The sequence below is a fragment of the Triturus cristatus genome, chromosome 1_2 (assembly GCF_964204655.1).
Source record: "Triturus cristatus chromosome 1_2, aTriCri1.1, whole genome shotgun sequence".
Taxonomy (NCBI): Eukaryota; Metazoa; Chordata; class Amphibia; order Caudata; family Salamandridae; genus Triturus; species Triturus cristatus.
In genome coordinates, this window is record NC_140580.1 from 856,116,414 (window position 1) to 856,140,350 (window position 23,937).

Genomic DNA, 23,937 nt, shown 5'->3' on the forward strand with positions numbered 1-23,937 from the left:
GGCCCTCCCTGGACCAGAAACAAGCATCCTAGGACCAGATTCGGGGTTTTACTCCTCATCAGCCAGGATAGCTTGAATCTGGTGGCGTAGCGAACATGGGAGACACGTCTGGGCATACCCTTCCTACTCAGGGCGACAAATGCAAAAAGAACAGATGATGGACGGAATACTGAATCAATCAAACGTTCACCCCCCAGTCACAGATCTGAGTTAAATCCATCTTTTTTTGCACGCCACGCCATTCAGTTTAGACCGGTCCTAGGATGCTGGTTTCCAGTCCAGGGAGGAACTGGCTTGGCAGTTCGGGCTGGACTGTTCCCATGAGGCACAGGGTCAAGACTGATTTGCATATGGGGTGGCATGGTGAGCAAAATGATAGATTTAACCCAGATATCTTGACTAGGGGTGAATGTTTTGATTTGTTCTGCATTCTGTCCATCAATTGTGTGTCTGTTGCTGCAACTAAGGCTTGTTTAGTGTCCAGTCCATACACCAGCGCTGCCATGACAGACCTACCGTCCAAACACAGGTGGTTGGTTCCCCATTACATTGCTGCAGATCTCTTACATCACTGAGGGAGATACTCCTACATTTCAGCGAATGCATCTCCCGCTTTAACAGAGGGAATTATTCCACTGATGTGAGCCCTAATGGGCAATGTCTCTAGGGCACTGTGACCAGGGAAGGCCTCTAAGGGATACAGCACCTATTGTGCCATCCTTAGAGGCCCTGTACCTTAATACCCACACACTGTCATTAGAGGCTGCGCGTTTTGGTGCAGAGAAAGTGAAGAATCGACATTGCACACATCCCTGTGTGCCTTGCCTGCAAGCCACTGCATAAGGCTTAGGTAAGTCACCCATGTAGCAGAATGCACTAGCCCTCAGGTGAAGGTACAGCAGCATGAGTCATGTACACCTACAGTGATTAAGTGTAGTAAAACCATAAAGAGTATATGGTCTGTGCGTTGGTCATTACGAACTCCCCAGCTCCATAATGGCTTTAATAAATACTGGGACATTTGGTAGAAAACGTCTCAGCACATTAAACCCACACTGATTACAGTGTGGGATTTAGCGTAAAATGCACTCAGGGGGCATCTTAGAGATGCCCCCTGAAAATCGACCAGCCCTGGTGTGGTTGCTGAATGGCTGCCTGCCATTTGCCACCACCAGACAGGTTCTGGACCCCTGGGTAGAGAGCCTCAGCTCTCTGGGTCTAGAAACAAAGCCCATCCTGGGCAGAGGTGTCATGCCTCCTCCCTGAGGACGGGCTGGGTCCGCAAAAAGAAAGCTTCAAAGGCCTGTCGCCTTTGGAAGCTATCCCTGCCTTTTGCTGCCCCCAGCAACCACCAGTTTTGGGTCCCCATTTTGGACGGGAGAATCTGTGGGAAGACCAATCTAGGAAGAGAGGTGTGCCAACCTTTGCAAACCCCACCCCTCAGGTGGGGAAGGTGAGTTGAAGCACACATCTCCGTACCCTTCATCTTCAAGATGAGGGGACCCAGTCAATTAGGGGAAGGCTCATGCCCCCTCTACCACTGGAGGGTGGCATAATAGGGGGGGAGTACCCACCCCAAGGAAGGGACCCATTGGTCCTGACCTGCACACCCTTTTAAAGGCCCCAAAATCTAGTATTTTTATAGAAAAAGAGGTCCTGTGCACACGTTTCTGGATAATACTTTCATTAGAAATGATAGAGGAATGAAAAGGCTCAAAGTTTGTAGGATTTTGAAATGACGAAGGTCGACATCCGAAGTCTCAGTGCAAAGTATTTTTTATGTATGTCGATATCTGACCAATACATAATACAAAACAAATCAGCCGACACGTGTTTCGTCACACCGTGTAAAGATGTGACTCTTCAGGGCTCAGAAGGACATAAAGCAAAAGCTCAAATGAGTAAAAATGTAAATACCAAACAAATATAAAACACATAAGCTGGTTCGAAAACGTGGAAAATGATCACATTGCAAAGTGCAACATACGTATAACAGAGTGAGCCAAAAAAAAAAAAAAGAAAAACATGGAAGACAGAAATCATAGAACCAGGAAAGCACCCTGGAGAAATTGGCGTCTCCTAGGAATAATCCAAAAGTGAAAAGAGAGAAACGGAATAATAATAAAAGACCCGTTAGGAAATGTGTGTCAGTAAAAGGGTGCGAGTTGCGTGATAAATCCACCAAAAAGTAGGTATATAAAAGACAATCAGCAGAATGCAAACGGTGGTTGGCCAGGCAAGCGCATGGAGGTCAACAAGAAAGACAGAATAATATAGAAGGAAAAGGCAGACAGCAAAGAACGTGACAGTACTATCAAGAGCATGAGAGAGCAATGATCAGCAAAAGTATGATGCATTTCCACAGTGCATGAAAGATACAAACAAGCACACAAGAGAGCACTGTTCAGAAAACGAAATCTTGCAATAATTCAAGGAGTAGGAAAAGACACTAGATAAATAAATGGAGTAAAAACAAGAACATAGTCACAAGAGCATAACGAATTCTGTAAGTACATGGGTAGGAAAAAACACGTGATAAATACAAAATGAAAATTGCAAGAACATGGTATCAAATAATTAAGTAGTGCAACGAGCAAAATGACAGCGTGATGCCTGTAGACACCGAGAACCCGGCATAGCATAATGTCTGTTGCATACAAAGTGGTAAAATGGTATTGCAAAGATACAAGATCACGAGATCAAAAATGAAATTTCGACAAGCAGAAGGAAAACAAAATAAGGGAGCAAGCGTTTGAAAATTGACAAAGTGATAGAAGCAATCATGCGATATAGAAGACAAAAAACATATACAACAATAAAATAGCCGTTCGGTGAATGTCGGCGGGGATAGGGGGAGCGGGGCCCGAGCTTACAGTAAATGGAGCAGCGAGAAAGGGTGGTGAGAAAGATCCACGGGGAACAAAACACGTAATGGAACAAGTACCTGGTTAAGCAGTAGAGTATGTGCATAAAGACCGATCCTGGGCGTGAGAAACAAGGGTGCAGTACGAAGAATCGACCTCATAGCGTGGTGAAGTAGGGGGCGAAGAGTACCAACCACAAGGGTAAAATGGCTGTACAATCTATGGAAGCAAAATGCAGAGTCAGCCTAGTGCTGGTCTGGTATGCGAGAATGGGTGTAATAGGGAAGGGGCTTACCGGGTATGCAGAGGATCGCGGAGTGAAGGATCCACCGTTCTCCAGGATGTGGGAACAGCACGGTGAAGGAACCGGAAGTATAAATAGGAGGGGCGCGTATGCCGGCAAAAACAACTGTAACGTGCAGTGCACACGGAATCATGGCTAAGCGGAAGTGAGGACGTAAGGGACCAAGTGGTATTGGTAGCGCGTGAATGGGTCGGAAAGGCTCGTGGTGGTGAGCGCACAAAACGAGACAACAATAATAGAAGTACAAGATCCAAATAGAGGTTTGGATACAACAAACAGTCTGAAGTTAGACAAATGGGTAATAAGAAGAGAAAAGAAAAGAAAAAATGTGAAGAAGACACACACAATTAAAAAAGGATGGTAAAGATCAGTTGAATAGATAAGCGCCAGAAGGGAGTCAGGCGCTCTGCCAATCGGTTGAGACAGCAATGAGGAGGAGCAAGAAAAAACGTATCTAGGCAAATATGAGAGCAAATATAGAGAACAATGCAGTATACAAGTCACTGACTGAACCAGTTGCTCCACATAAAATAAAAAAGTGAGAGAAAGCACTGTTCAGACATTTAAGTGATAAAGACATGTTAAAGCCAGTGGACACAGAAGAATATTACTATCATGGCAGTACAAGGATGTGATATCGGATTAGCGAGCAAACATGAATTATGACAAAGACTGGGTGAACGAGATTGCAGGAATGGGGTCCAAGTAAAATAAATGCCAAGACAAAGTCATTAGGTTCCTAGAAAGTAATGCAGCTCATGGTCGATGTTAAGACCGTGTTTAACCGGCTGTAGACGCATGATCCAAGTCGCCTCTTGTCTCCTAAGTCTGAGTTCATGGTTGCCACCTCTGACATTGCTCTTGGTGATGTCTATTCCAAAGAAGGAGAGGCTTTTACGAAGGCCCTGAGTTTTACACGTTGCTATGTGAGAAGCCATCGGGTATTTAGCATCTTCATTGTGCATGGCCCGGACATGCTCGCTGATGCGTTCCTTCAGAGATCTGATCGTGCTCCCAACGTACTGGAGTTTACATGTGCATTGTAGGATATAGACAACAAAGGAAGAGTTACAGTTGATGTTACAGGTTATTTTGTGTTTCTTGCCATTCCAGCTGCTGAATTCTTTGGTGCCATTGATGGCCCATTTGCAGATGCCACAACAACCACATTTGAAGAAACCTAGTGTGTGAGGTTTGAGCCAAGTGGAAGAGACAGCTGTGGGGTGTGGAATCGTCGGACAGAGTCTGTTTCTTAGTGTTCTCCCTTTTTTTAATGTTATTTGAGGTTGATCAGTAATAATCTCTAAGAGCTTCGTCAGCACGTAAGATGCCCCAGTGTTTGTTGAAGCTTTTACGTATCGTAGCACTGATGGCGTTGTACTCCGTGATGAGTCTGACAGTTTGTTTGTCTGTGTTTTTACAGGTCTTGATTTGCAGTGTCGTTTCTCTTTTGATGTTGTTAATTCTGTTTGTGCCTTTCTTAAGGGACTGTGGTTTGTATCCACATTTGATAAGTCTGTGCTTCATGTCATTCAAGCACCTTGCAAATTCTGTGTCATCACTACAGTTCCTCCTGGCTCTGGTGAATTCTCCAAATGGAATTGTCTCGATCTGGTGTAAGGGATGTGCGCTGTCAGCGTGGAGAATCGCATTGCACGAAGTATCTTTGCGGTACAACCTGCTGTGTAGGGAATTGTCTTTGACGTAGAGCTCAACATCAAGAAAGGAAATGTTGGTCATGCTGGATTCACATGTGAATCTCATTCATGTTGTTGGAATTGAGGTGTTCACAGAATGAGTTCAGGTTTTCTTGCAAGCCAGACCAAAGAAGTAAACAATCATCGATGTATCTCCCCCAGTATATTATGTAGTCCGTCCATTGGGCTGCTTTCTTGCCCCATAGCCATTCTGTTTCTAGTGCACCCATGTACAAGTTGGCGAAGGAAGGTGAGAATTTATAACCCATCGCCACACCTTTGATCTGTCTGTACCAATGGTGTTCATAAATGAAAAAATTGTTATTAAGTATGATGTCCATCATGCTGATTACCATGTTCGTGTGTTCCCATAGAGTAGCTGATCTGTGATGGAGAGATTTAGAAACCACTTCTAGTCCCAGGTCGGGATCGATGGCTGTGTAGAGCGAGACAACATCAAGAGTAGCTATGATCATGTTGGGCTGCCATTGTATCTCAGCTAGGATTCCTAGAATATGTTTGGTGTCCTGTATGTAGGAAGGCAAATTCCTAACCATTGGGTTAAGAAACAAGTCAACATATTGGGCTAGTTTTTCGGTTGGTCCACCTATGCCTGAAATTATCGGACGTCCAGGTGGGAAGGATGCTGGTTTGTGGACTTTTGGTAGAGTGTAAAGGCACGGATATGTAGGTTTAGCTACTTTCATGTAACATGCTTCGTCCTCCTCAATGAGTCCCATCTCTTGCCAACCGTGGAGTTTTTTGTTGATGAGGCTGGTCAAGGGACCCATAGGGTTGTTGTCAAGAGGTTCATAACAGGTGACGTCCTGAAGTTGACTCATGATTTCGTTGTGGTAGTCTATGCGGTTCATGACAACCACGTTCCCGCCTTTGTCGGCTTCTCTGATGATGATGTCATGTTCTGCACTTAGATTCTTGAGAGCCATTTTTTCGCCCTTGGTTAGATTCTCTTTGGTCTTGCGGTTTCTCTTCATGAGATCCCTCTCATATTTAGCTAGATCTTCCAATACTAAGTTATGGAATGCATCGATGGAATTCCCACCAGCGAGGGTAGGCGTCCATTTGGACTTATTTTTTAGACCATTAGGGATGGTGCCAAAAGGATCAATGTCAAGGTCTCGTAATAACAAATCTAGGCTTGGTGGTGGGTCATCTGCTTCAGTAATAGACAGGAGTAGGTGGGTGTCAATCACATCTTTGATGGATTGGGGGTCCAAAGGGGCAGTGTTGTAGGACGGCCTAATCCGATTAGTGTCGCCAGGCATGATTTCAAAGTATTTTTTGAGTTTAAGGCCTCTGATAAATTTGAAAAGGTTTATTTTAGACCTACATAGGTCTCCTGCTTCATAGGGATTGAAACTGAGGCCCTTACTGAGGAGGGAGAACATGTTGTCATCGAGTGGAAGAGAGGAGAGATTGACTACTTGTATGTCAGTGTTGATCATTGTTGTTTATCGTTCCCAGATCTCAGTTTCTTCTTGTACTGATCGTTTCCCAGACCTCTTCCATCTGCGGGTTTTTTGTCCCCTGTGCCCTGCCTTTGTTGTGTTCTCGTCTCCCGCCTGATGGCCTGTACCTCGCGTAAAAAACTGGAAGTGGTCGTTTTAGACTTGGATTGATCCGAACTCTCTGGTTCACTCCCACTTGTGGCCTCAGTGTTGAGAGATGAGGTACTCGAGGAGATCGGGGATCTGGAGATGTTGGTGGCTCTGGGGGCGTTGTGAACTACTCGGTCGTATTTACGAGCAAAAGTGAATACGCGTCCCTCTTTGTAATCAGCTTCATCCCTTTTTAGTGGTCTCGTTTTCCTTTCTTTTATATCATTCTGATGTTTGGTCAACACCTCTTTAAGGATTGCGTAGTTCTTTTCGGTCGCGCCCTTAAGGTTGAGGTCTTCTATTTCTTTCTCTAGATTTGTGATCTCAAGTTGCAATTTGGTTACTTTGCGTTCAGCACTTTCTATTAGGATGTGAATAAGTGTTGTTGAGTTGTTGGTCAGAGTTTCTTCCCATTTGTCCAACAGATCGTCATCCAGGTCATCAAAAGTGGGGAATATCTGTGAACTTAGTCCTCTCGGGACTCTATTAAATCTGAGGTATTGCTTTAGTGTGGCGCTGTCCCACCATCTAGAGTTTTCTGTCTTTTTCAATCTCTTCAATCTGGTGAATTTTTCTTTGAGTCCTTCTTTACGTTGAGAGTTGCTGTTAGTTGTAGTACCGGTCAGTGGGATGCCTTTGGCTAAATTCTCAAAGAGATCTGATGCCTAGTATTTTTATAGGCTTCCCTGAACCTTGCCTCCTCAGATTCGAGGGAGAAAGAAGGACTGAAGAGCCGTGCTAACCCAGGAGGAAGAGAACACCTGCTTTTGGCCCAGCCCTACCGGCCTTTCCCTACTCCAGCCTGCCTTCAGCTAAACATACGGCGTGTTCAGCAGCCCCTCAGAAGCCTGGAAAATCTGCCCTGTACTCATCTTACAGACTGTCTCCCGTGAGCACCGGATTTGCTCAAATAAGACTCCTGGACCAGAATCCGGATTCCAGTGACTCCGCAATTCTGCACCACTCTGCACCAGACGCCCACGGCCCAAGGTCGAGTGGCCCAACACCACGAAAAGGTCTCCCCAGCGATCCAGACCTGGTGATCCCCGAACACCCTCAAGCTTCAAGACGACACCTGCAGCCTTTAGGAAATCTCCCGTGGTCTGCTCGTAAGCAGTCCCTACCTGAAGGCCCCCTTAGCCCCATTGGCTAACATTGGGCACCTGCCCTCTGCGCCCTGCCACCCCGCCACCCCAGTGCTGCTGGTGGTGCAACTCTAGTGCCTACCTAGACCATGGGGAACCTTGTTCCTAACCCCCAAAACTCCCACTAGTAAGACGTTTACTTACCTGTGCAACGGATAACCATTGTTTTCCATAGGTACCCATGTTATGAGATTTTGGGCCTAAAATTTTCTAAGTGTTGAACTATTGTTGGGTATGGGGAAAACAGTAACTATAACTGAAGCCAAGAAAAGTCTTGCGTACCTTCCATTATGAGATCCTTAGGTGTGGTATCTAGGTACAGCGCCCCCAGTAATCAATATAATCTGAACGTAATCAAAAAGTATCCTAAAAGTAATTACTGTGCAATAGAACCTGCTTTTTAAAACCCTACCAACCTGACACAATTTCAAATCCATCCTCAATTTAATTTCTATGTACAGATTTACAACTGAAAGTACATTTTACCTACCTGTACCAAGCCTGCTTGGTTCTAGAAATAAAAGATAAGTGTATCTTTTTTATACTTACCCCATTGGTCTGGATTCTGTTTGAGTCTGTGCCATCAGTCTTGATTGAGTGACTACAATAAATGCTTAACACACCCTCTGGATAAACCTAACTGCTCGCCCACACTACCACAAAGAGAGGTGTACGTATTACCCAATTTAGCCTCTGCCATACCTCTGGGGACTCCCTGTACTCTGTGCACACTATACCTTACTTTGCTGTTGTATATACAAAGCCAGCGTCCTACAGTCGCTAATGTGACACATTTGAACTTCAGCAAAATCTGACACGCCAGCTCCTCAATGAACTATATCTATTAGGCAGATTTAAATGGGTAACACCCGCCCAATGACTTCTTTACCATCAAGATATATCAGAAATAGGCTTGCCTATTAAGCTTTGTGAGCAATCCAATCACTCTATCTTCCAACTTAATTCCTTAGGTGTTCCAACTGCTGCTGGGCTACCTGGATATTCACTTCATCCCTTTACGAATCTCAATGGCAGTGGTCATCAAGGGATTTGATATCAAGCACCCCCTGGGGGCACAACTCCCAGGTTAATAACTGCTGCACTCTGAGCAATTCACCTGACCAACCGGTTCTGCAGACGTTGCATATTTGGCTAATGTAGCAGTTCACCTGCCTGTCTAAGGTGCTGCTCCACTGGAGTACTGAGCTTTGTAGGCGTTTCACATGACCTTTGAGAAATCTGGCCACTTAGCATGTCAGATGAGATCATTATGCAATAACCAACTTCCGAATCAAACCCCCACCCACCCCCAACTAGACTCACGTATACTCGAGGTCAATGGAATTATGCGACCGCTGCAATTGTCACATAATTATAGATTAACCTCATTTGCCACATAATCCATCACCTGCTGCATAATCTGCAGATTTTAACAAAAGAAATTTATGTTTCAAGCTCAAATAGTTCAAAAGTTACTAACAGAGCGACACATGTTGCCGCACAGCGGAAGGCCTTTTGCATAGGTTGACTGGTCACCTTTCTATTACTTATCACTATATTTGGGTATTAAACCGGTACTAATGAGGTGCATCCGATGCCCGACAGTGTTAAAATGTGTAAAAAGTAGAAAATAATGAAGTAATACCATTAAAAAGTGTGCAGCATTAAGTCACATAATTTGCTTTTTCTTGCTGCATAATTTACTCAACCCTGCCGCATAATTTGGCCCTCTCCTGCCGCATAATTCTAGTGGTCCTGCGGATACTTCACTTGCCCAGTGAGTACCGTAAGACAGTCGATGTGAGCTTCCTCCTTACTTCTAAGTTTTTTTAAGAGCAGCAAAAATAGACAACATACCCTTTGCTGGGTCCTACTTTTGGAGAACCCACTCCTTCCTTGGAACGGGCAACAATGTCACGAACCCGCAGCGCTGCAAGAGGATCTTTCTCCTTCCCTTTATCAGTCAATGCGGTGGGACTTAGACTCAAAATGAGGAACAGGCTGTTCAGCAAGCACCAAGCCCCCAGCAATTGGAAGTTCTGAAAGTGCTGTTAAAATCAGCAAGACAAAAAAAACATGAACCACTTGTACTAATCAGTACATACATATCTTTAAAGGAAAAAAAACACAATTCCAACACATACACTTAAGAAACCCTCCTTAACTGCAACAAAAGAAAATAACGCATGACTGATGTCAGAATGATATGCAGGCTTGGACAAATACCAAGAAGAAAAGGTTACTTACTGTTACAGCACTTCGCCGTCAAAAGTATGTCAATCAAAAACATAAACATAAGACTATCTTGATGCAAGTGCAAGCTCTAGGAACACTTCAGCTAGAAATTAATCTCTCCAGCCATGAAAATCAAAGTCTATACAGAAGCAATGTTTTGTGTTTTACCACTCAATAAAACACAGGATAATAAAAACCCATTAGAAAAATCAAAAATGAGTTTGAGAGTTAATTGAACCTTGATGGATGTGCAAATTTTTTCTATTTTCTCCATCTACTATAAAAGATAAAGCATACTCATTTGAAGGCAGAAAGAATCAGGACAATCTAAGCAAGCCTCACTGTGGCAGTCGATTCCTTTGGTTCAAACCGGTGAACTAAACAATAATATCGGTTACGTCTGCTCCCATATTGATGGAGGTATTGCCGAGAAGAGTGGGAATATGAATCTACCAAAATATCCAGAGTGGATTGACAGTTGTAGGAAACTGGCTCTTTATATGATATACCAAAAAGAGGTATATAGTGCAAACAATCCAGTTATTCCCCTTACTAGTGGGCGGGCTCTTGTTCTAGCAATGTAAATATGCTCTTCTAGAGGATAGTGTGGTCGAACAGCCTTAGGCTTATCACAGAGTAATGTCAGACATCTGCAAAATACAGTCAATAAATGATTTAAATGACTCAATAAGGAGATCTGCACCAATTTATAGAAATAACACGTATTGAATATGCTACTTACCAGTATGCATCTGTTCTTGGCATGTAGGGCTGCTGACATTCATATCTGTGCATAGATGGCCGCCTAGTGTTGGGTCCGGATGTTTGCACGTTGTTGTCCTGGGAGACTCTTCGAAGTATCACGAGATAGGTGACTCCTCCCCTGGACCACAGTGCGCATGGGCATCCTCTCCATCCTTAGATTGTTTTTCGCCATTGTGGCAGTGATGGAGTAGATACAGTAAGTGATGACCATGCTATACAGTAATTCTGAGAGCTGCAGCCGCGCAAGGCGCCGGGGAGGAGGGTGGGCGATATGAATGTCAGCAGCCCTACATGCCAAGAACAAATGCATACTGGTAAGTAGCATATTCAGTTTGAGGCATGTGGGCTGCTGAATTCATATCTGTGCATAGAATACATAGCAGTTCCTCCATTAGCGGCGGCTACCCGTGCCGGCTGCAGCAGTCTGAAAAAGAGTTTTGAGAACAGCCTGTCCTACAGCTGCCTGCTGTTTTGAGTGTACATCTACACAGTAGTGTTTGGTAAATGTATGTATAGTGGACCATGTGGCTGCTCTACATATTTCCTGTAAAGGAATGTTTCCTAGGAAAGCCATGAACGCCCCTAACTTACGTGTTGAGTGGGCTCGTGGGGGAATCGTTAATGTGCGTTTAGCTTTTTGATCGCAAATTTGAATACATTTAACGATCCATCTGGCTATCCCTGCTTTGGAAATGGCGTTGCCCTTGTGTTGTGGAGAAAAGGCAACGAAAAGTTGTTTTGTTTTCCTAAAGTCCTTAGTTCTGTCTATATAGTACATGAGGGCCCTCTTCACATCTAGTGTATGGAGCATTCTCTCTGCGACATTTTGTGGATTTTGAAAGAAAACAGGCAGTTCAATAGTTTGATTCATGTGGAACTGCGATATCACTTTGGGCATGAATTTGGGGTTGGTATGTAGTACCACCCTGTTTGCGTGAACCTGTATGAATGGCTCTTGAATGGTTAGTGCCTGGAGTTCACTAACTCTTCTTAATGAAGTGATTGCCACTAAGAAAGCTACTTTCCAGGTGAGGAATTGAATCTCACATGAATGGAGAGGTTCAAAGGGTGGACCCATTAATCTGGTGAGGACCAAATTGAGGTTCCACACCGGTGCCGGTGGGTGTCTTGGGGGAATTACTCGTTTGAGTCCCTCCAAGAAGGCTTTGATGGCAGGCACTTTGAATAAAGAGAGGTGCTGCCTGTTTTGGAGATAGGCTGCTATCGCGGTTAAATGGATACGTATTGAGTTGTATGCCAGATTGCATCGGTATAGGTGTAGGAGGTAACAGATGATGTTTTGAATGGATGCGTCCAGCGGGTCAATGTCATTGTTGTTGCAGTAAATGACAAACCTTTTCCATTTAGCCGCATAGCAAGCTCTGGTAGTGGGTCTCCTGGCCTCCCTGATGATATCCATACAGTCAGGTGGCAGGTTTAGATAGCCAAACTCTAAGACTTCAGGAGCCAGATTGCCAGGTTCAGCTGTTGCGGATCTGAGTGCTAAATCTCGCCATGGTTCTGCGTTAAGAGTGCGGGTTTGATCCGCAGCCTTTGATGCGGCACCACGGAAAGTTCTAGAAAGGTGGTGTACCATGGTTGGCGCGCCCATGTGGGAGCAACTAGGATGAGTGTCAGTGAGTGTTGTCACAGTTTGCGTGCCACTAGAGGTATTAGTGGCGCTGGGGGAAAAGCGTACGCAAATCTGCCGGACCAGTTCATCCATATCGCATTGCCCTGTGACTGTGGATGTGGGAACCTGGCCGCAAAGCTTTGGCATTTTGCATTTTCGTTTGTGGTGAATAGGTCTATCTCTGGATGACCCCACTGTTGGAAGTACGGTTGGAGAACTGACGGATGTAGCTCCCACTCGTGCATCTGGTGGCTGTGTCTGCTGAGCAGATCCGCCATCTGGTTGTCCTTGCCGGGGAGGTGTTCCGTCATGAATATGTTCCTCTGAATGGCCCACTTCCACATGCTCTGAGCCAGATGAGACAACTGTGGAGAGTGTGTTCCTCCCTGCTTCTGTATGTAGTACATGGCAGTCATGTTGTCCGTCCGGATCAACACGACTTTGTTGCACAAGTGTACTTTGAATGCCTTCATGGCTAGGAAGATTGCCATCAGTTCCAGAACGTTGATGTGCATCTTTTGTTGTGTTGTCCATAGTCCCTGCACTGTGTAAGTGAGTACATGAGCTCCCCAACCCTGGAGAGAGGCGTCCGCTGTCAGTATTATTTGTGGAACAGGCTCCTGGAACGGTCGGCCCTTGCAAAGGTTTTGTGGATTCCACCAATGCAGAGAGTTGTATGCCCGACCGCTCACCAACACTAGGTCTTTTAATTGCCCGTGAGCCTGATTCCTTTGACGTGCCAAGCACTCCTGAAGCGGGCGCATATGTAGTCTCGCGTGCGGGACTATGAAAATGCAGGAGGCCATCATGCCTATCAGCTGCATGAACACTCGCGCTGGAAGGGAGTGTTGAGGTTTGAACTTTGCGATCAGCAGTTGAATGCTGTTGATCCTCACCAAATTTGGCTGAGCTGTGGCTGCCAGAGTGTCTATGGTCGCGCCCAGGTACTGTCGTACTTGTGCGGGTTGGAGATGTGATTTTGGGTAATTTAGTGAGAATCCCAGACTGTGAAGAAGGTGAATGGTGAGGGACATGTGGCTGGCACATTGCTGGGCTGACTTTGCTTGAACAAGCCAGTCGTCCAGGTAAGGGAAGACGTGAATGTGTTGTCTCCGTAGATGTGCCGCCACTGTTGCTAGGCACTTGGTAAAGACCCTGGGTGCTGTTGTTACTCCGAAGGGGAGAACTTTGAACGGATAGTGATGGCCTTGAATAGTGAACCTGAGATATTTTCTGTGTGAAGGGTGTATGGGTATGTGGAAATACGCTTCTTTTAGGTCCAGTGTGGCTAGGAAGTCTCCCTGACTGAGTAGCGGGAGAACCTGCTGTAGGGTGAGCATATGGAAATGCTCTGAGAGAATGTAGTGGTTGAGGGGTCTCAGGTCTAGTATAGGTCTGAGCGACCCGTCCTTTTTTGGGATTAAGAAGTACAGAGAGTACACCCCTGTCCCCTGCTGGTTGACGGGCACGACCTCTATTGCACCTTTTTGGAGCATACTTAGCACTTCCTGCTGCAATAATGCCAAGTGCTCTACGGAGATAGGACTGTGCTTTGGCGGTATGTTGGGTGGAGTGGACGTTAAGTTGAGACAGTTACCGTGTTGGATAATGTCCCTGACCCACCTGTCTGTGGTGATGGTTTTCCACGCCGACAGGAACCGTTGGAGTCTCCCCCCGACAGGTGTTATGTGGTCGGGGGGCAGGGAGAGGGCGTCATTGTTTGTTTTTGGGGGAGGACCTGGTGTTGCCGTAACCGCGTCCTCTGCCCTTGGTGCTGGAGCCACGATATCCACCTCTGTTGGTTTTATCATAGGTACTTTGTGTGCCTCCTTTAGTGTATTGCTGCTGTGACCCCTGACCTCTAGCTGCTCCTCTATTCCCGGGACGACGAAAGGAGCCACTACGAAACTGCTGCGTCTGCAGAGCCCCCATTGATTTCGCAGTGTCAGCGTCTTTTTTAATTTTCTCGAGGGTAGTGTCAACTTCAGGGCCAAATAAATAGTCTGGGTTGACGGGTTGATTCAGGATATTGTTCTGAATCTCTGGCTTGAAGCCTGAGATTCTCAACCATGCATGCCGTCTCAACATGACGCTTGTGTTGATTGCCCTCGCGGCTGTGTCTGCTGCATCCAGTGCGCACTTGATGGATGCATTGGTAAGGAGTTGTCCCTCTCTAATGAGGATCTCCGCTGCCTCTTTATAGTCATCTGGCAAATGTTGGAGTAGTGATTCGAGTGTGTCGTAATGGGACCTATCATAACGGGCCAGGAGTGCCTGTGTGTTGGCAATGCGCCAGATGTTCGCTGCTTGCGCTGCAATCCGTTTGCCAGATGTTTCCAGCACTTTGGACTCCTTGTCCGGGGGAGGAGCATCACCTGTTGTTTGCGAGTGGGCTCTCTTGCGAGCATTAGCAACCACCATGGAGTCCAAAGGTAACTGACCCCTAATGTACATAGGGTCTCCGGGTGCAGGCTTGTACTTTTTCTCAATCCTGGGGTTTAGCACCCGTGCCCTGGTTGTTTCCTTAAAAATGTCTTTGGCAGGTTTGAGAACCCCTTTCAACATGGGCAGAGTCTTGACAGTTCTTTCGGAAGAGGCGAAAGTGTCAACAAAGAAGTCTTCTTCGACAGTGTCAGAATGGAGTTCTACTCCATGATTGGCAGCAGCCCGTTCAATGAGGGCATTAAAGGCAGCAGTGTCCTCTGTTGGAGATGTCTTTACGTTATAAAGCTGCGTGTCATGGGTATCTGGTGCGGTACCCTGGTCTGTGGGGTCATCCCATGCCTGATCTGGGTCTTGCAGGTGATCATCAGGATCGATATCCCCAGGGTAGGAGGTATCATCCCCTACATAGTCCTCTACTGCGTCCACCTCTGAAGGCGTCGGAGAAAAGGACGGTGGATCTTGATGGAAGGGCTGAAAGTGTTCATGAAGCACTGGCTCTGACCCTGCCGGCAACTTGTGTTTGAGAGGAATTTTATAGGACTCCAATCCCCTCTCTGGCGTGATTTTCCACTTGCGGAGCATCAACCTGCCAGTGTTGGCGTCGATGAATTGTGGCTGTGAAGGCTCAAGATCTGTTTGTCCAGTGGATGGGGACTGTGTCTGGCGGACACGTGTCCGAATCTCGAACAGTTTCGGCGCCGTGGGTGGCGGCAACCCAAACGTGATGTTGGTCGGCGCCGAGGGTGCTTTGGAAGCCTTGTGCGTGTCGGGACCCGACGTAGAGTGGAGGGCTGCCCGTTCTCTGATGCGTTGCAACGATGCCGAGACCTGTTGCACGGTGAACGCAGATGGCTCTTTGGAACCGGTCGGCACCTTGGAGGTAGGCGTCGAAGTGGCCCCCGACTTCTTTGCAGTCATGGGGTCATCGATCCGAAGGGGGGTATCGACGCTTGTTGGAGTCGATGACTTGGCCGGCGCCGCCGTCTTAGACGTCGACGTAGACGGGGTGGCCACCTTGACTTTGGTGGTTGGGGCCGATGTCTTCGGTGCCAGAGGCCGAGGCGCCTTGTGGGGTCCGAGGGCCTTCTTCTTCTGCTCGGCAACCGTATCCGCTGCGGTGAGCTCTGCACCGAAATCCCTTTTTGCGCATTCGGAGCCGATGACCTTGACGGCGTCGAAAGAGTGGAGGGTTTCGAGGCCTTCGACACGATCACAACCAGTTTCACTTTCGGTTTCGACGGAACTGGAGCGATGGATGGTTTCGGTTTCGCTGATGGTAATCCAGTAGTCTTCGACAATAATGGCTCTTGCGAAACATTCGAGGCCGGGCCGGAAGGCGGGGCCGAAGAACCGTGAGATTGATCTCGGGTAAGGCCCGAAGGCGATCCCTCGACCTGAGCCTCATGACGACGTATTTTGTCGGCCTCCGTATCGACGGGTTGGCCTAGCTCCTCGCTGGAGCCATCTTCCTCGGCCCCAAAGGCCTCATAGTAGTCTCCTACCTCGTCGATTACTTCTTCTATCTGAAAGACCACCTCATCGTCGTCTTCTGATCGGGAATCGTGTTCGGAAGCGGGGCTGGAGTCTACTTCTTCCACGCTCTCGGCGTCCTAGTCTTCGGTGCTAAAGATTTTGGCCGGGGCAGGCGCCGATTGCTGCGCCTCCAATCTCGCTGCCCGTCGATTCCGGAGAGTCTTCTTCGATCGGAATCGGGCACAGGCCATACATTTGGACTCATCGTGATCCGGTGAGAGACATTTGTTGCATACCGGGTGGACGTCGATGTGTGGGTATTTTGCGTGGCATAGAGGACACCTTTTGAACGGAGTCCTCGATTCCACCGTCGATCGAAGTTCGATGTGCGGAACAAGCGGATCCGAAAAGCTGGAAGAATGTGCTAAAGCACTAAAGAAACTATTTGATACCGAACGGAAACAGTACCGGCGATAACTAAAGGCCTTTTGGCCTTAAACAGAAATTTCCTAACTTGAGCTAAGATAAGCACATCCGAACCCAATGGCGGAAAAAAACAATCTAAGGATGGAGAGGATGCCCATGCGCACTGTGGTCCAGGGGAGGAGTCACCTATCTCATGATACTTCAAAGACTCTTCCAGGACAACAACGTGCAAACATCCGGACCCAACACTAGGCGGCGATCTATGCACAGATATGAATTCAGCAGCCCACATGCCTCGAACCTTTATATATATTTAGGAACTAGACTCAATACGATCAGGTAAGTACATTTCGAGATACTTTAGGTTATGAAAAGTCAACAGTGCAATTTTCAAAGACTGACATGTTATCCAATGGAAAGAAAAAAAGAAAAACAATTACAGCATACAGGAAGAGTACAGCGACTTACAAGACCAATTTCACAGACTCAAGGTGGGTAAAGGGCAAGATCCAAGGCAGCACGAGCAGGCCACCTCGAGCAGAACTAGGGTGGCTAGCAGTGGTGCAATACAGCATCAAGTGTCCAATGTTAATCTACGGGGATAGGTCTTCATGGAAAAAGGCTGCAGGTTTGGATTAGGAGGCCAGTCGGGTTGAACCAACAGGGGTGTTCAGATAAGACGTAGAGTACACCCTTGGTCCTCTTCTCCAAAGGCCTGAGGCGACAGGTGCAGAGGTTAGGCGTCTGGTTTTCATCAACGGGAGTAGTCACAGTAGAGGGGGCCTGCAAACAGAGGCTGCAGGTGGTGTCGAGAAGTTCACAGCTAGGAAACCCAAGGAGGGGTTCCAGTGTGGAGTGTCTGGGGACCACGTTGACACAGTTGGCCACTTCAGCTCTGGATAGGTGGCTCGCTACAGTGGTGCTTTCCGGCTTCGGGTCTTTGCGGTCAAGAGTCCTCACAGCTCAGTCTTTGCTACCTGCAGGATGCAGAGGAACAGCTCCACGGGAGCTCATGAGTGTGAGAAATTGGGGTTCTGTTGCAGGACCCCCCTTTTTGCCTGACTTTCGATGCAACTTTAACAGTAAATTACTGTGTCCCTGCTGTCTAGGTTTCCAGTACCAGTGTTCTTTCCCTAAAGCTTTGCCACAAATGGCCTTTCAGGCCGCCTGTAAGTCCCTAGTAAATGGTACCTGGGTACCTTGGGCATAAGGACTGGAGATGGTCCCCTAGGGACCCCTCCTCTAGGCCATGCAGACTGCCACTGCAGCATGCATGGGCTGGTTCAGACAAAACACTGCCTTTGTGCCATGCCAACTAGCACTGCCTAAGATATAGCTAAGTCACCCCTCTAGCAGGCCTCATCAGCCCCAAGGCAGGGTGCACTAGATCCCAGGTGTGGGCATATCTGCATGAGCAGATAGGTCCCTACAGTATTAGGGTTCATTCCTTAATGTTTTAAGTGCCAGGGAAGCCCTAGAGAGTACATGGGCTGTAAACGTGACAACTTGATTTCCACAGCACCATGATTGCTTAACTTAACACAGAAGTGTTTGGTACCAAATCACTTCACAATAAACCCACACTGATGCCAGGGATTTATTGTAACATGTATTCAGAGGGCACCTCAGAGGTGCCCCCCGAAAACCTACCGACCCTGGTGTGGGCACTGACTGGCATTAGGCAGCCTCCCACACACAGACATGTTTCTGGACCTCTTGGCGGAGAGCCTCTGCTATCTGGGACCAGAAACAATGAATGCACATCGTGGGCAGAGGTGACACCACCTTCCCCAGGATGGCCCATTGCTCCAAACGGAAGCTACAAAGGCCTGTCGTCTCTGAAATATGAACCCCAGCCTCTGCTGCTAGCAGCAGATGGCAGCCCCGGTTTACACCCACCCTTTGGGCGGGAAAACCAGCAGGAAAACAGAGGTCTGCCCAGCTATGCTAACTCCACCCCTCAGGTTAAGGAGGCAAACTTTTCAGATCTCTCACATCGTAAGGATGAGGGGACTCCTCTAATCAGGGCTAGGTCTATGCTCATTTCCACAGGAGGGTGGAATAATAGTGGGTGATGTAACCCCAGATAAGGTCCCCATTGGCCGTACCTGCTACTCCCCAAAACGCCCCCCAAATTTAGTATTTAGGTGGCTCCCCCAGACCTAGTAAATAGATTCCTGCAACCTACGAAGGACGAAGACAACGCCATGCAGCAAAACCTGAAGACAAATACTGACTTGGTCCGTGCCCTACCGGCCTGACTCCAGCTCTAAAGACATTGCAAAGAAAACAGCCTGTCTTGTGGCCAGCGCCATCTAGAAACCCAAGGAAGACTACCTGCTCTTAAACAAAAATCAGATCTACTGAAGACAGCGGCCCTGTCCAGAAGAATCCAACTAAGACTACTACGATCCAGCTGGAACCGCGACTCCTGCCCACTCTGCACCCAATGCCCACGGCCCGAGTCGGAGTGACTCACCTGTCCAGTGAAGTCTCACCAGCGACCCCGACCTCGACTCCAGCATTGGCTGACCACTCCTGGATTCTGCAAAGACACTTTCAGCCTGAATTCAGAGGCTCCCCCTGACCACGACCGGCTCCGGTAAGAAGACTCCGACATCTAAAGGCATCCCTGCACCCGAAGACCATGCACCTTGGTGAGCTAAATAGACTGTGCCCCTACGGCCCCCAACATCTCTAGTCACCTCTTCTGTCATTGGTCTCCCTCCTGCAACCTCCGGAGCAATGACTGCTGCCTGTTTGTGTTTGTCGAAAGCAGAATCCTCGTTGAAAACATTGGGAGCCAGGCGCTGAATTTGCACCCTGCCACCCCTGTGCCACTGGTGGTGTATGTTTGGTGCTGCTTTGTGGCCCCTCCGGTGTTTGACCTTACCCCCAAAACTTGACCCTGCAACCGATCTACTGACCTGCAAGCAGTGTGGCTTCGAGCAATCCCAGTCGCAATTGGAACACATTGGGCCGAACTCAGATTTTGACATCTGTACCTGGCAATCCCTGTTTCACCTGGTGGTGCAGCTTTGGTACTCATCTGGCCCTTGCTGAGCTTTGTTCCTGAAGACTGGATCTGTAATTCTGATACTTACCCATATAACCGCATTATTGTTTCCCTCCATATGATAAAATTGAACAACTCTGAAATTGTTCTGTCGCTTTCTGAAGGTGAAAAGTATTTCTATTTAAAAACGTACTTAACTTATTGCGAAGAACTTGGTCTTAAAATATAGTACAAACAAAGCTTATTTTTCTAAAATTGGTGTGTATCTCCTTTTTTAGTTGTGTGTCCATTATTGGTCAATGTTGTACAATAAAGGTCTTACACTCCTCTGTGTTCCTAAGGCTGTTCACCCACTCTACCACTAATAGAGCACTTTGGGTTTTACATTGAGCCCTGTACACTTTTGGGGAAACCCCTGAACTCTGCACAATATAACCACCTGGTGGCATACCATACACAAAACCATCTTCCTACAATGAGTCTTTTAGTAGTCAGTAGATTTTCAGGGAGTACCTTAAAGGTGCCCTCTTGGTGCATGTATAAATAAATCATTGGAAGAAGTCTGGGCTTAGTAATACAAGATCTTTGATACCAAACATCTCTGTTTTCAGTGAAGCCATTATGTAACTGGGGAACTAGTTTTCACCAGTGTCCAGCACATGTTTTTAAATGGCTTCCCTGATCACTTGTACTGGCAGTAATGGAACAGACCAGCACAGGGGTATATCTGACACGAAGTCAAGTCAACACATGTAGTACAGTGCACACTGCTTTAGGGCTGTAAGACATGCTGTAGGGGTGACTTATCTATTCTGCATGCAGTGTCTGTAGGCATGATCTAACAAGTGCCTTCAAGAGCTGGCAGCAAATTCAATGCAAGTTCATTAAAAACGGGTAACAACCTTATTAAGCACCACGTTGCACAAAAAGCAGCAAACTGGTTTTATTCTGTACCTTCGCAGAGGCACATTACTGAGCAATAGAGGAGCACACAAATGACAACTTTCGGCATCACTTCCAAGGGGATGGGGGAGATGGGGCGCCTTATAAGGTGCTGGTGCAGAGGCATAGGGGATGAGCTGGGCAGAGGCGCATTAACCAAGAGGCATGATAGATGGAATTTCAGAACCACCCAGAGGACACCTAAGCCCTTAAACCTTTTGTATACAATGAGGACAAATTTAGTCAGCTGAATGTTTAAGGCAGTGTTGTCTGGGTTAACTGCTGCTACAATGCCCTGCCGACAACTCTCAATCTGTTCCACTCGCCTGAAGACTTGTTTTACACTGGTCCAAAAAGGCTTAACAGAGGTCCAGGACATGCTCAAGGGATTCACCACACTGGCCACCGACCTTGCATTAAAAAATAGCCACTCGCTCAGCCATGAATCTTAACTTCAGATGAATAGAGTACGGGCAGGCGAGTTATGGGGAGGGGGGGGATGCAGGTTATGAGTTGATAACTGCCCATGCATGCTTGCGTTTAGCTAAAATTGCTCTGTCTGCATGGTAGGACGAGAGACCAATGCATTTTTAAATACTTCGTTTAAATGCGGATTGACTGGGGTTTAAGTCCCACTGTTTGTTCAAGGACAGGACCTGCTCACAGTCTTAATAGGCAATGTCACCCAGCTGGCCCCCTGGTGCTGATGTCGGTCAATAACAGGGCCTCAAGATAGCCGGCTTTGGCTCATTGCAGCTTGTGGCACAGATTAAGAAGGGCTCTGGTGCCCACAGCTCGTTGGTCAAGAAGGACAAGTTCCAACCGGATCTGAGCAGCGGATGAAGACTTCGGCAGGACGCAACTGTAAATACTTGTGGTAAGTTTGTCCAGTAAGCTGCTGTCCTTGCCCAAAACGATTTGGGTACCGCAAGATAATATGGGAGAGACCTTGGCTTGCTTGACTTCCAGCATTGGGGAAAGGGTTGAGCCTAGTAATGATTTTTAAAGTTTAGATAGAGCTACCACCAGTATCAATCAGTTCCATGAGGCTGTTGGACGGTCTAGGGGGAAAACAAAGTAACTCCTTATCTTTTCATAGGGAACCCCAACCACTGGGGGTGAAATTAAGGGTGCCTTTGGGAGGCCACCTGCTTTGCCACTGGCATGGAAGGTGTCACAGAAGTTGCAAAACTCCTTCTGGGACATACCTGGCCAGTAGAACTGGGTGACTAATCTACTCCAGGTTTTGGCCAGGCCAAGATGCCCAGCTAAGGGGATGTCATAGGCCAAAGTGAGTAAGAACTCTATTCATCTGAGGAACTACCACTCTTAGTGGCACTAGATTTGGGGTTTCTGGCCTCGGTGTAAGAGAGTCCCTCCTCCCAATAAGTTCTGTGGGAGCCACTGACATCTCCCTTTTTCTGATCAGCAGCTTGCTGTCTGAGGTTCTCAAGAGTGGGACAGGTCCTCTATCCCTGGACAGATCTTTCCAAGCAGGTCGCACTGGGCCTAGGAGCTCTGCAGTGTAAGTGCCCAGTCCTCTGGAGCTCAGTTCCCTCTGGGGCTGACAGATCTTCTCCCTGAGGAGAGGGGACACAAGCTTGTGTCTGATCAGTAGCTGATTTCCCAGTTTTCTTGCCTTCTCTTGGAGGACTGGGCTATTATTCTAGGCTCCAACTTCTTTTTTCCATCCTGAGCTTTGCATTGTACTCTAGTTTTTACACATGCACTTTCAGGTATACCCAGCATAGCTGCATGGGTCTATCTTTCGACCTCCACCCATGCGGAGGACTAGAGATCATTTTCTACCAGACAAGCTATGGGAACTGTAGAAGATACCACCTTCCTTTGGCAAATAACCCCTCCTCATTTTAAGGAAACCATTGCTATGAGATGGACCAACGTTTGATTGTAAGCATTGATGACTGGGAATTTCTCACCAGTCAGATACTGTTCTGGGGACATCAGCTTTTCAGTCACCATGGTGACACTTGCACCAGTATCCCTCAGTGCTTCAACTCCGATCCCTATTTATATAAGGCTGTTGTCTTATTTTTCCAGGTTACTGGGCCAGACCGCCCAGGCAGCTACATCCACCCCACCCTCAGACTAAAGCTGTTTCAGTGAGCTCTCTGACACGGTCACTGCCCATTTGGAGACTTACCACTGCAGGTGCACAAGGGAGATTCTTTATGATACAGCTATGGTCTCCAGTTCAGTACCCATTGACCTTACAATCAAAGCACCAAGACTTGAGATCCTAGTTCTTGCCCTAGTACTAACCCTTAGACTGCATTGGCTCGGGTCTCACTCCTGAACAGGTTTTTGGGGGCTTTGAGAAGACTTTGTATCTTTAGGTTGGTCATTGGTCACCATCTTTCCCTTGGGGGAGAGATGGGGGGGGATTAGCAGCCCCTTTCTTTTTGTCAAGCCCACCATAAGTTGTCTTGGTTACCTTTTGTAGGAAGCTGGGCTCCATATAGGATATTGCCAATAGGTAGTAATACTGTGCACAGAGTCCAGGGTTTTCCAAAAGTGTACAGGGCTCAACATAAAACCCAAAGAGCTCTATTAGTGGTAGTGTGGGCAAGCATCCTTAGGCCTAACAGAGGAGTGTAAGTTATTGCACAACAGTAATCAATAATGGGCACACGACTCAAGGCGATCCAGACCAATTTTAGAAAAATATAATTTGTTTGTATTGCATTTTAAGACCAAGGTCTTCCAAATCAGGTAAGTATATTTTTAATAAAAAAAATACATTTCACTTTAAAAAAAAAAAAAATCGACACTTGAAAACTTTTCAACAAAGTCCAATGTTATCCTATGGGGAAAACAATATTGCGGTAAACAGTTAAATATTAAACTTACAATCCAGTCGTGGCGCCAAACGTCAGCAAGGGCCAGAGGTCAGGTAAGTACCAAAACTGCACCACCTGCGGCACAGAGTCGGCCAGGTGCAGAGTTCTAAATCGGAGTTCGACCCAATGCTTTCCAATGGAGACAGGGGGTGTCTGGAGCCACACTGCTTGCAGTTAAGTAGATCGGTTGCAGGGGCCAAGCTTTGGGGGTTAAGGTCAAGCACGGGGAACACAAAGCAGTACCAGACATACACGACCAGCAGCACAGGGGCGGTTAGACATCGGCCGCCCAATGCTTTTCAATCGTGATTCTTCTTTCGGCAAGAGGCTGCAGGCATAGGCATAGCCCTAGAGGTTCCATGAGAAAAACCAACGTCAGCCGAGGTAAATTGGGATGCAGGAGGTAGTAGGGGGTTGTTGGGGCACCGTCGATTTAGCTCACCAAGGCACAGAGGCTTCAAGGGCAGGGATGCCTTTGAACGTTGAGTCTTCTTAATGGAACCGGTCGCGGT

At 47.2% G+C, this 23,937-nt stretch overlaps 1 protein-coding gene across 14 annotated transcripts in view; it reads right to left on the bottom strand.

The window, feature by feature from the left end:
* The window catches only part of UBR4 (ubiquitin protein ligase E3 component n-recognin 4), a 1,980,383-nt gene that overhangs the window by 1,883,079 nt on the left and 73,367 nt on the right, over window positions 1-23,937 (bottom strand). For all 14 annotated transcript variants that reach the window (XM_085609056.1, XM_085609055.1, XM_085609054.1 and 11 more), the window contains exon 11: window positions 9,487-9,677. In XM_085609056.1, the coding sequence (XP_085465182.1) occupies window positions 9,487-9,677 (191 nt within the window). The remainder of the gene's footprint in view (window positions 1-9,486; window positions 9,678-23,937) is intronic.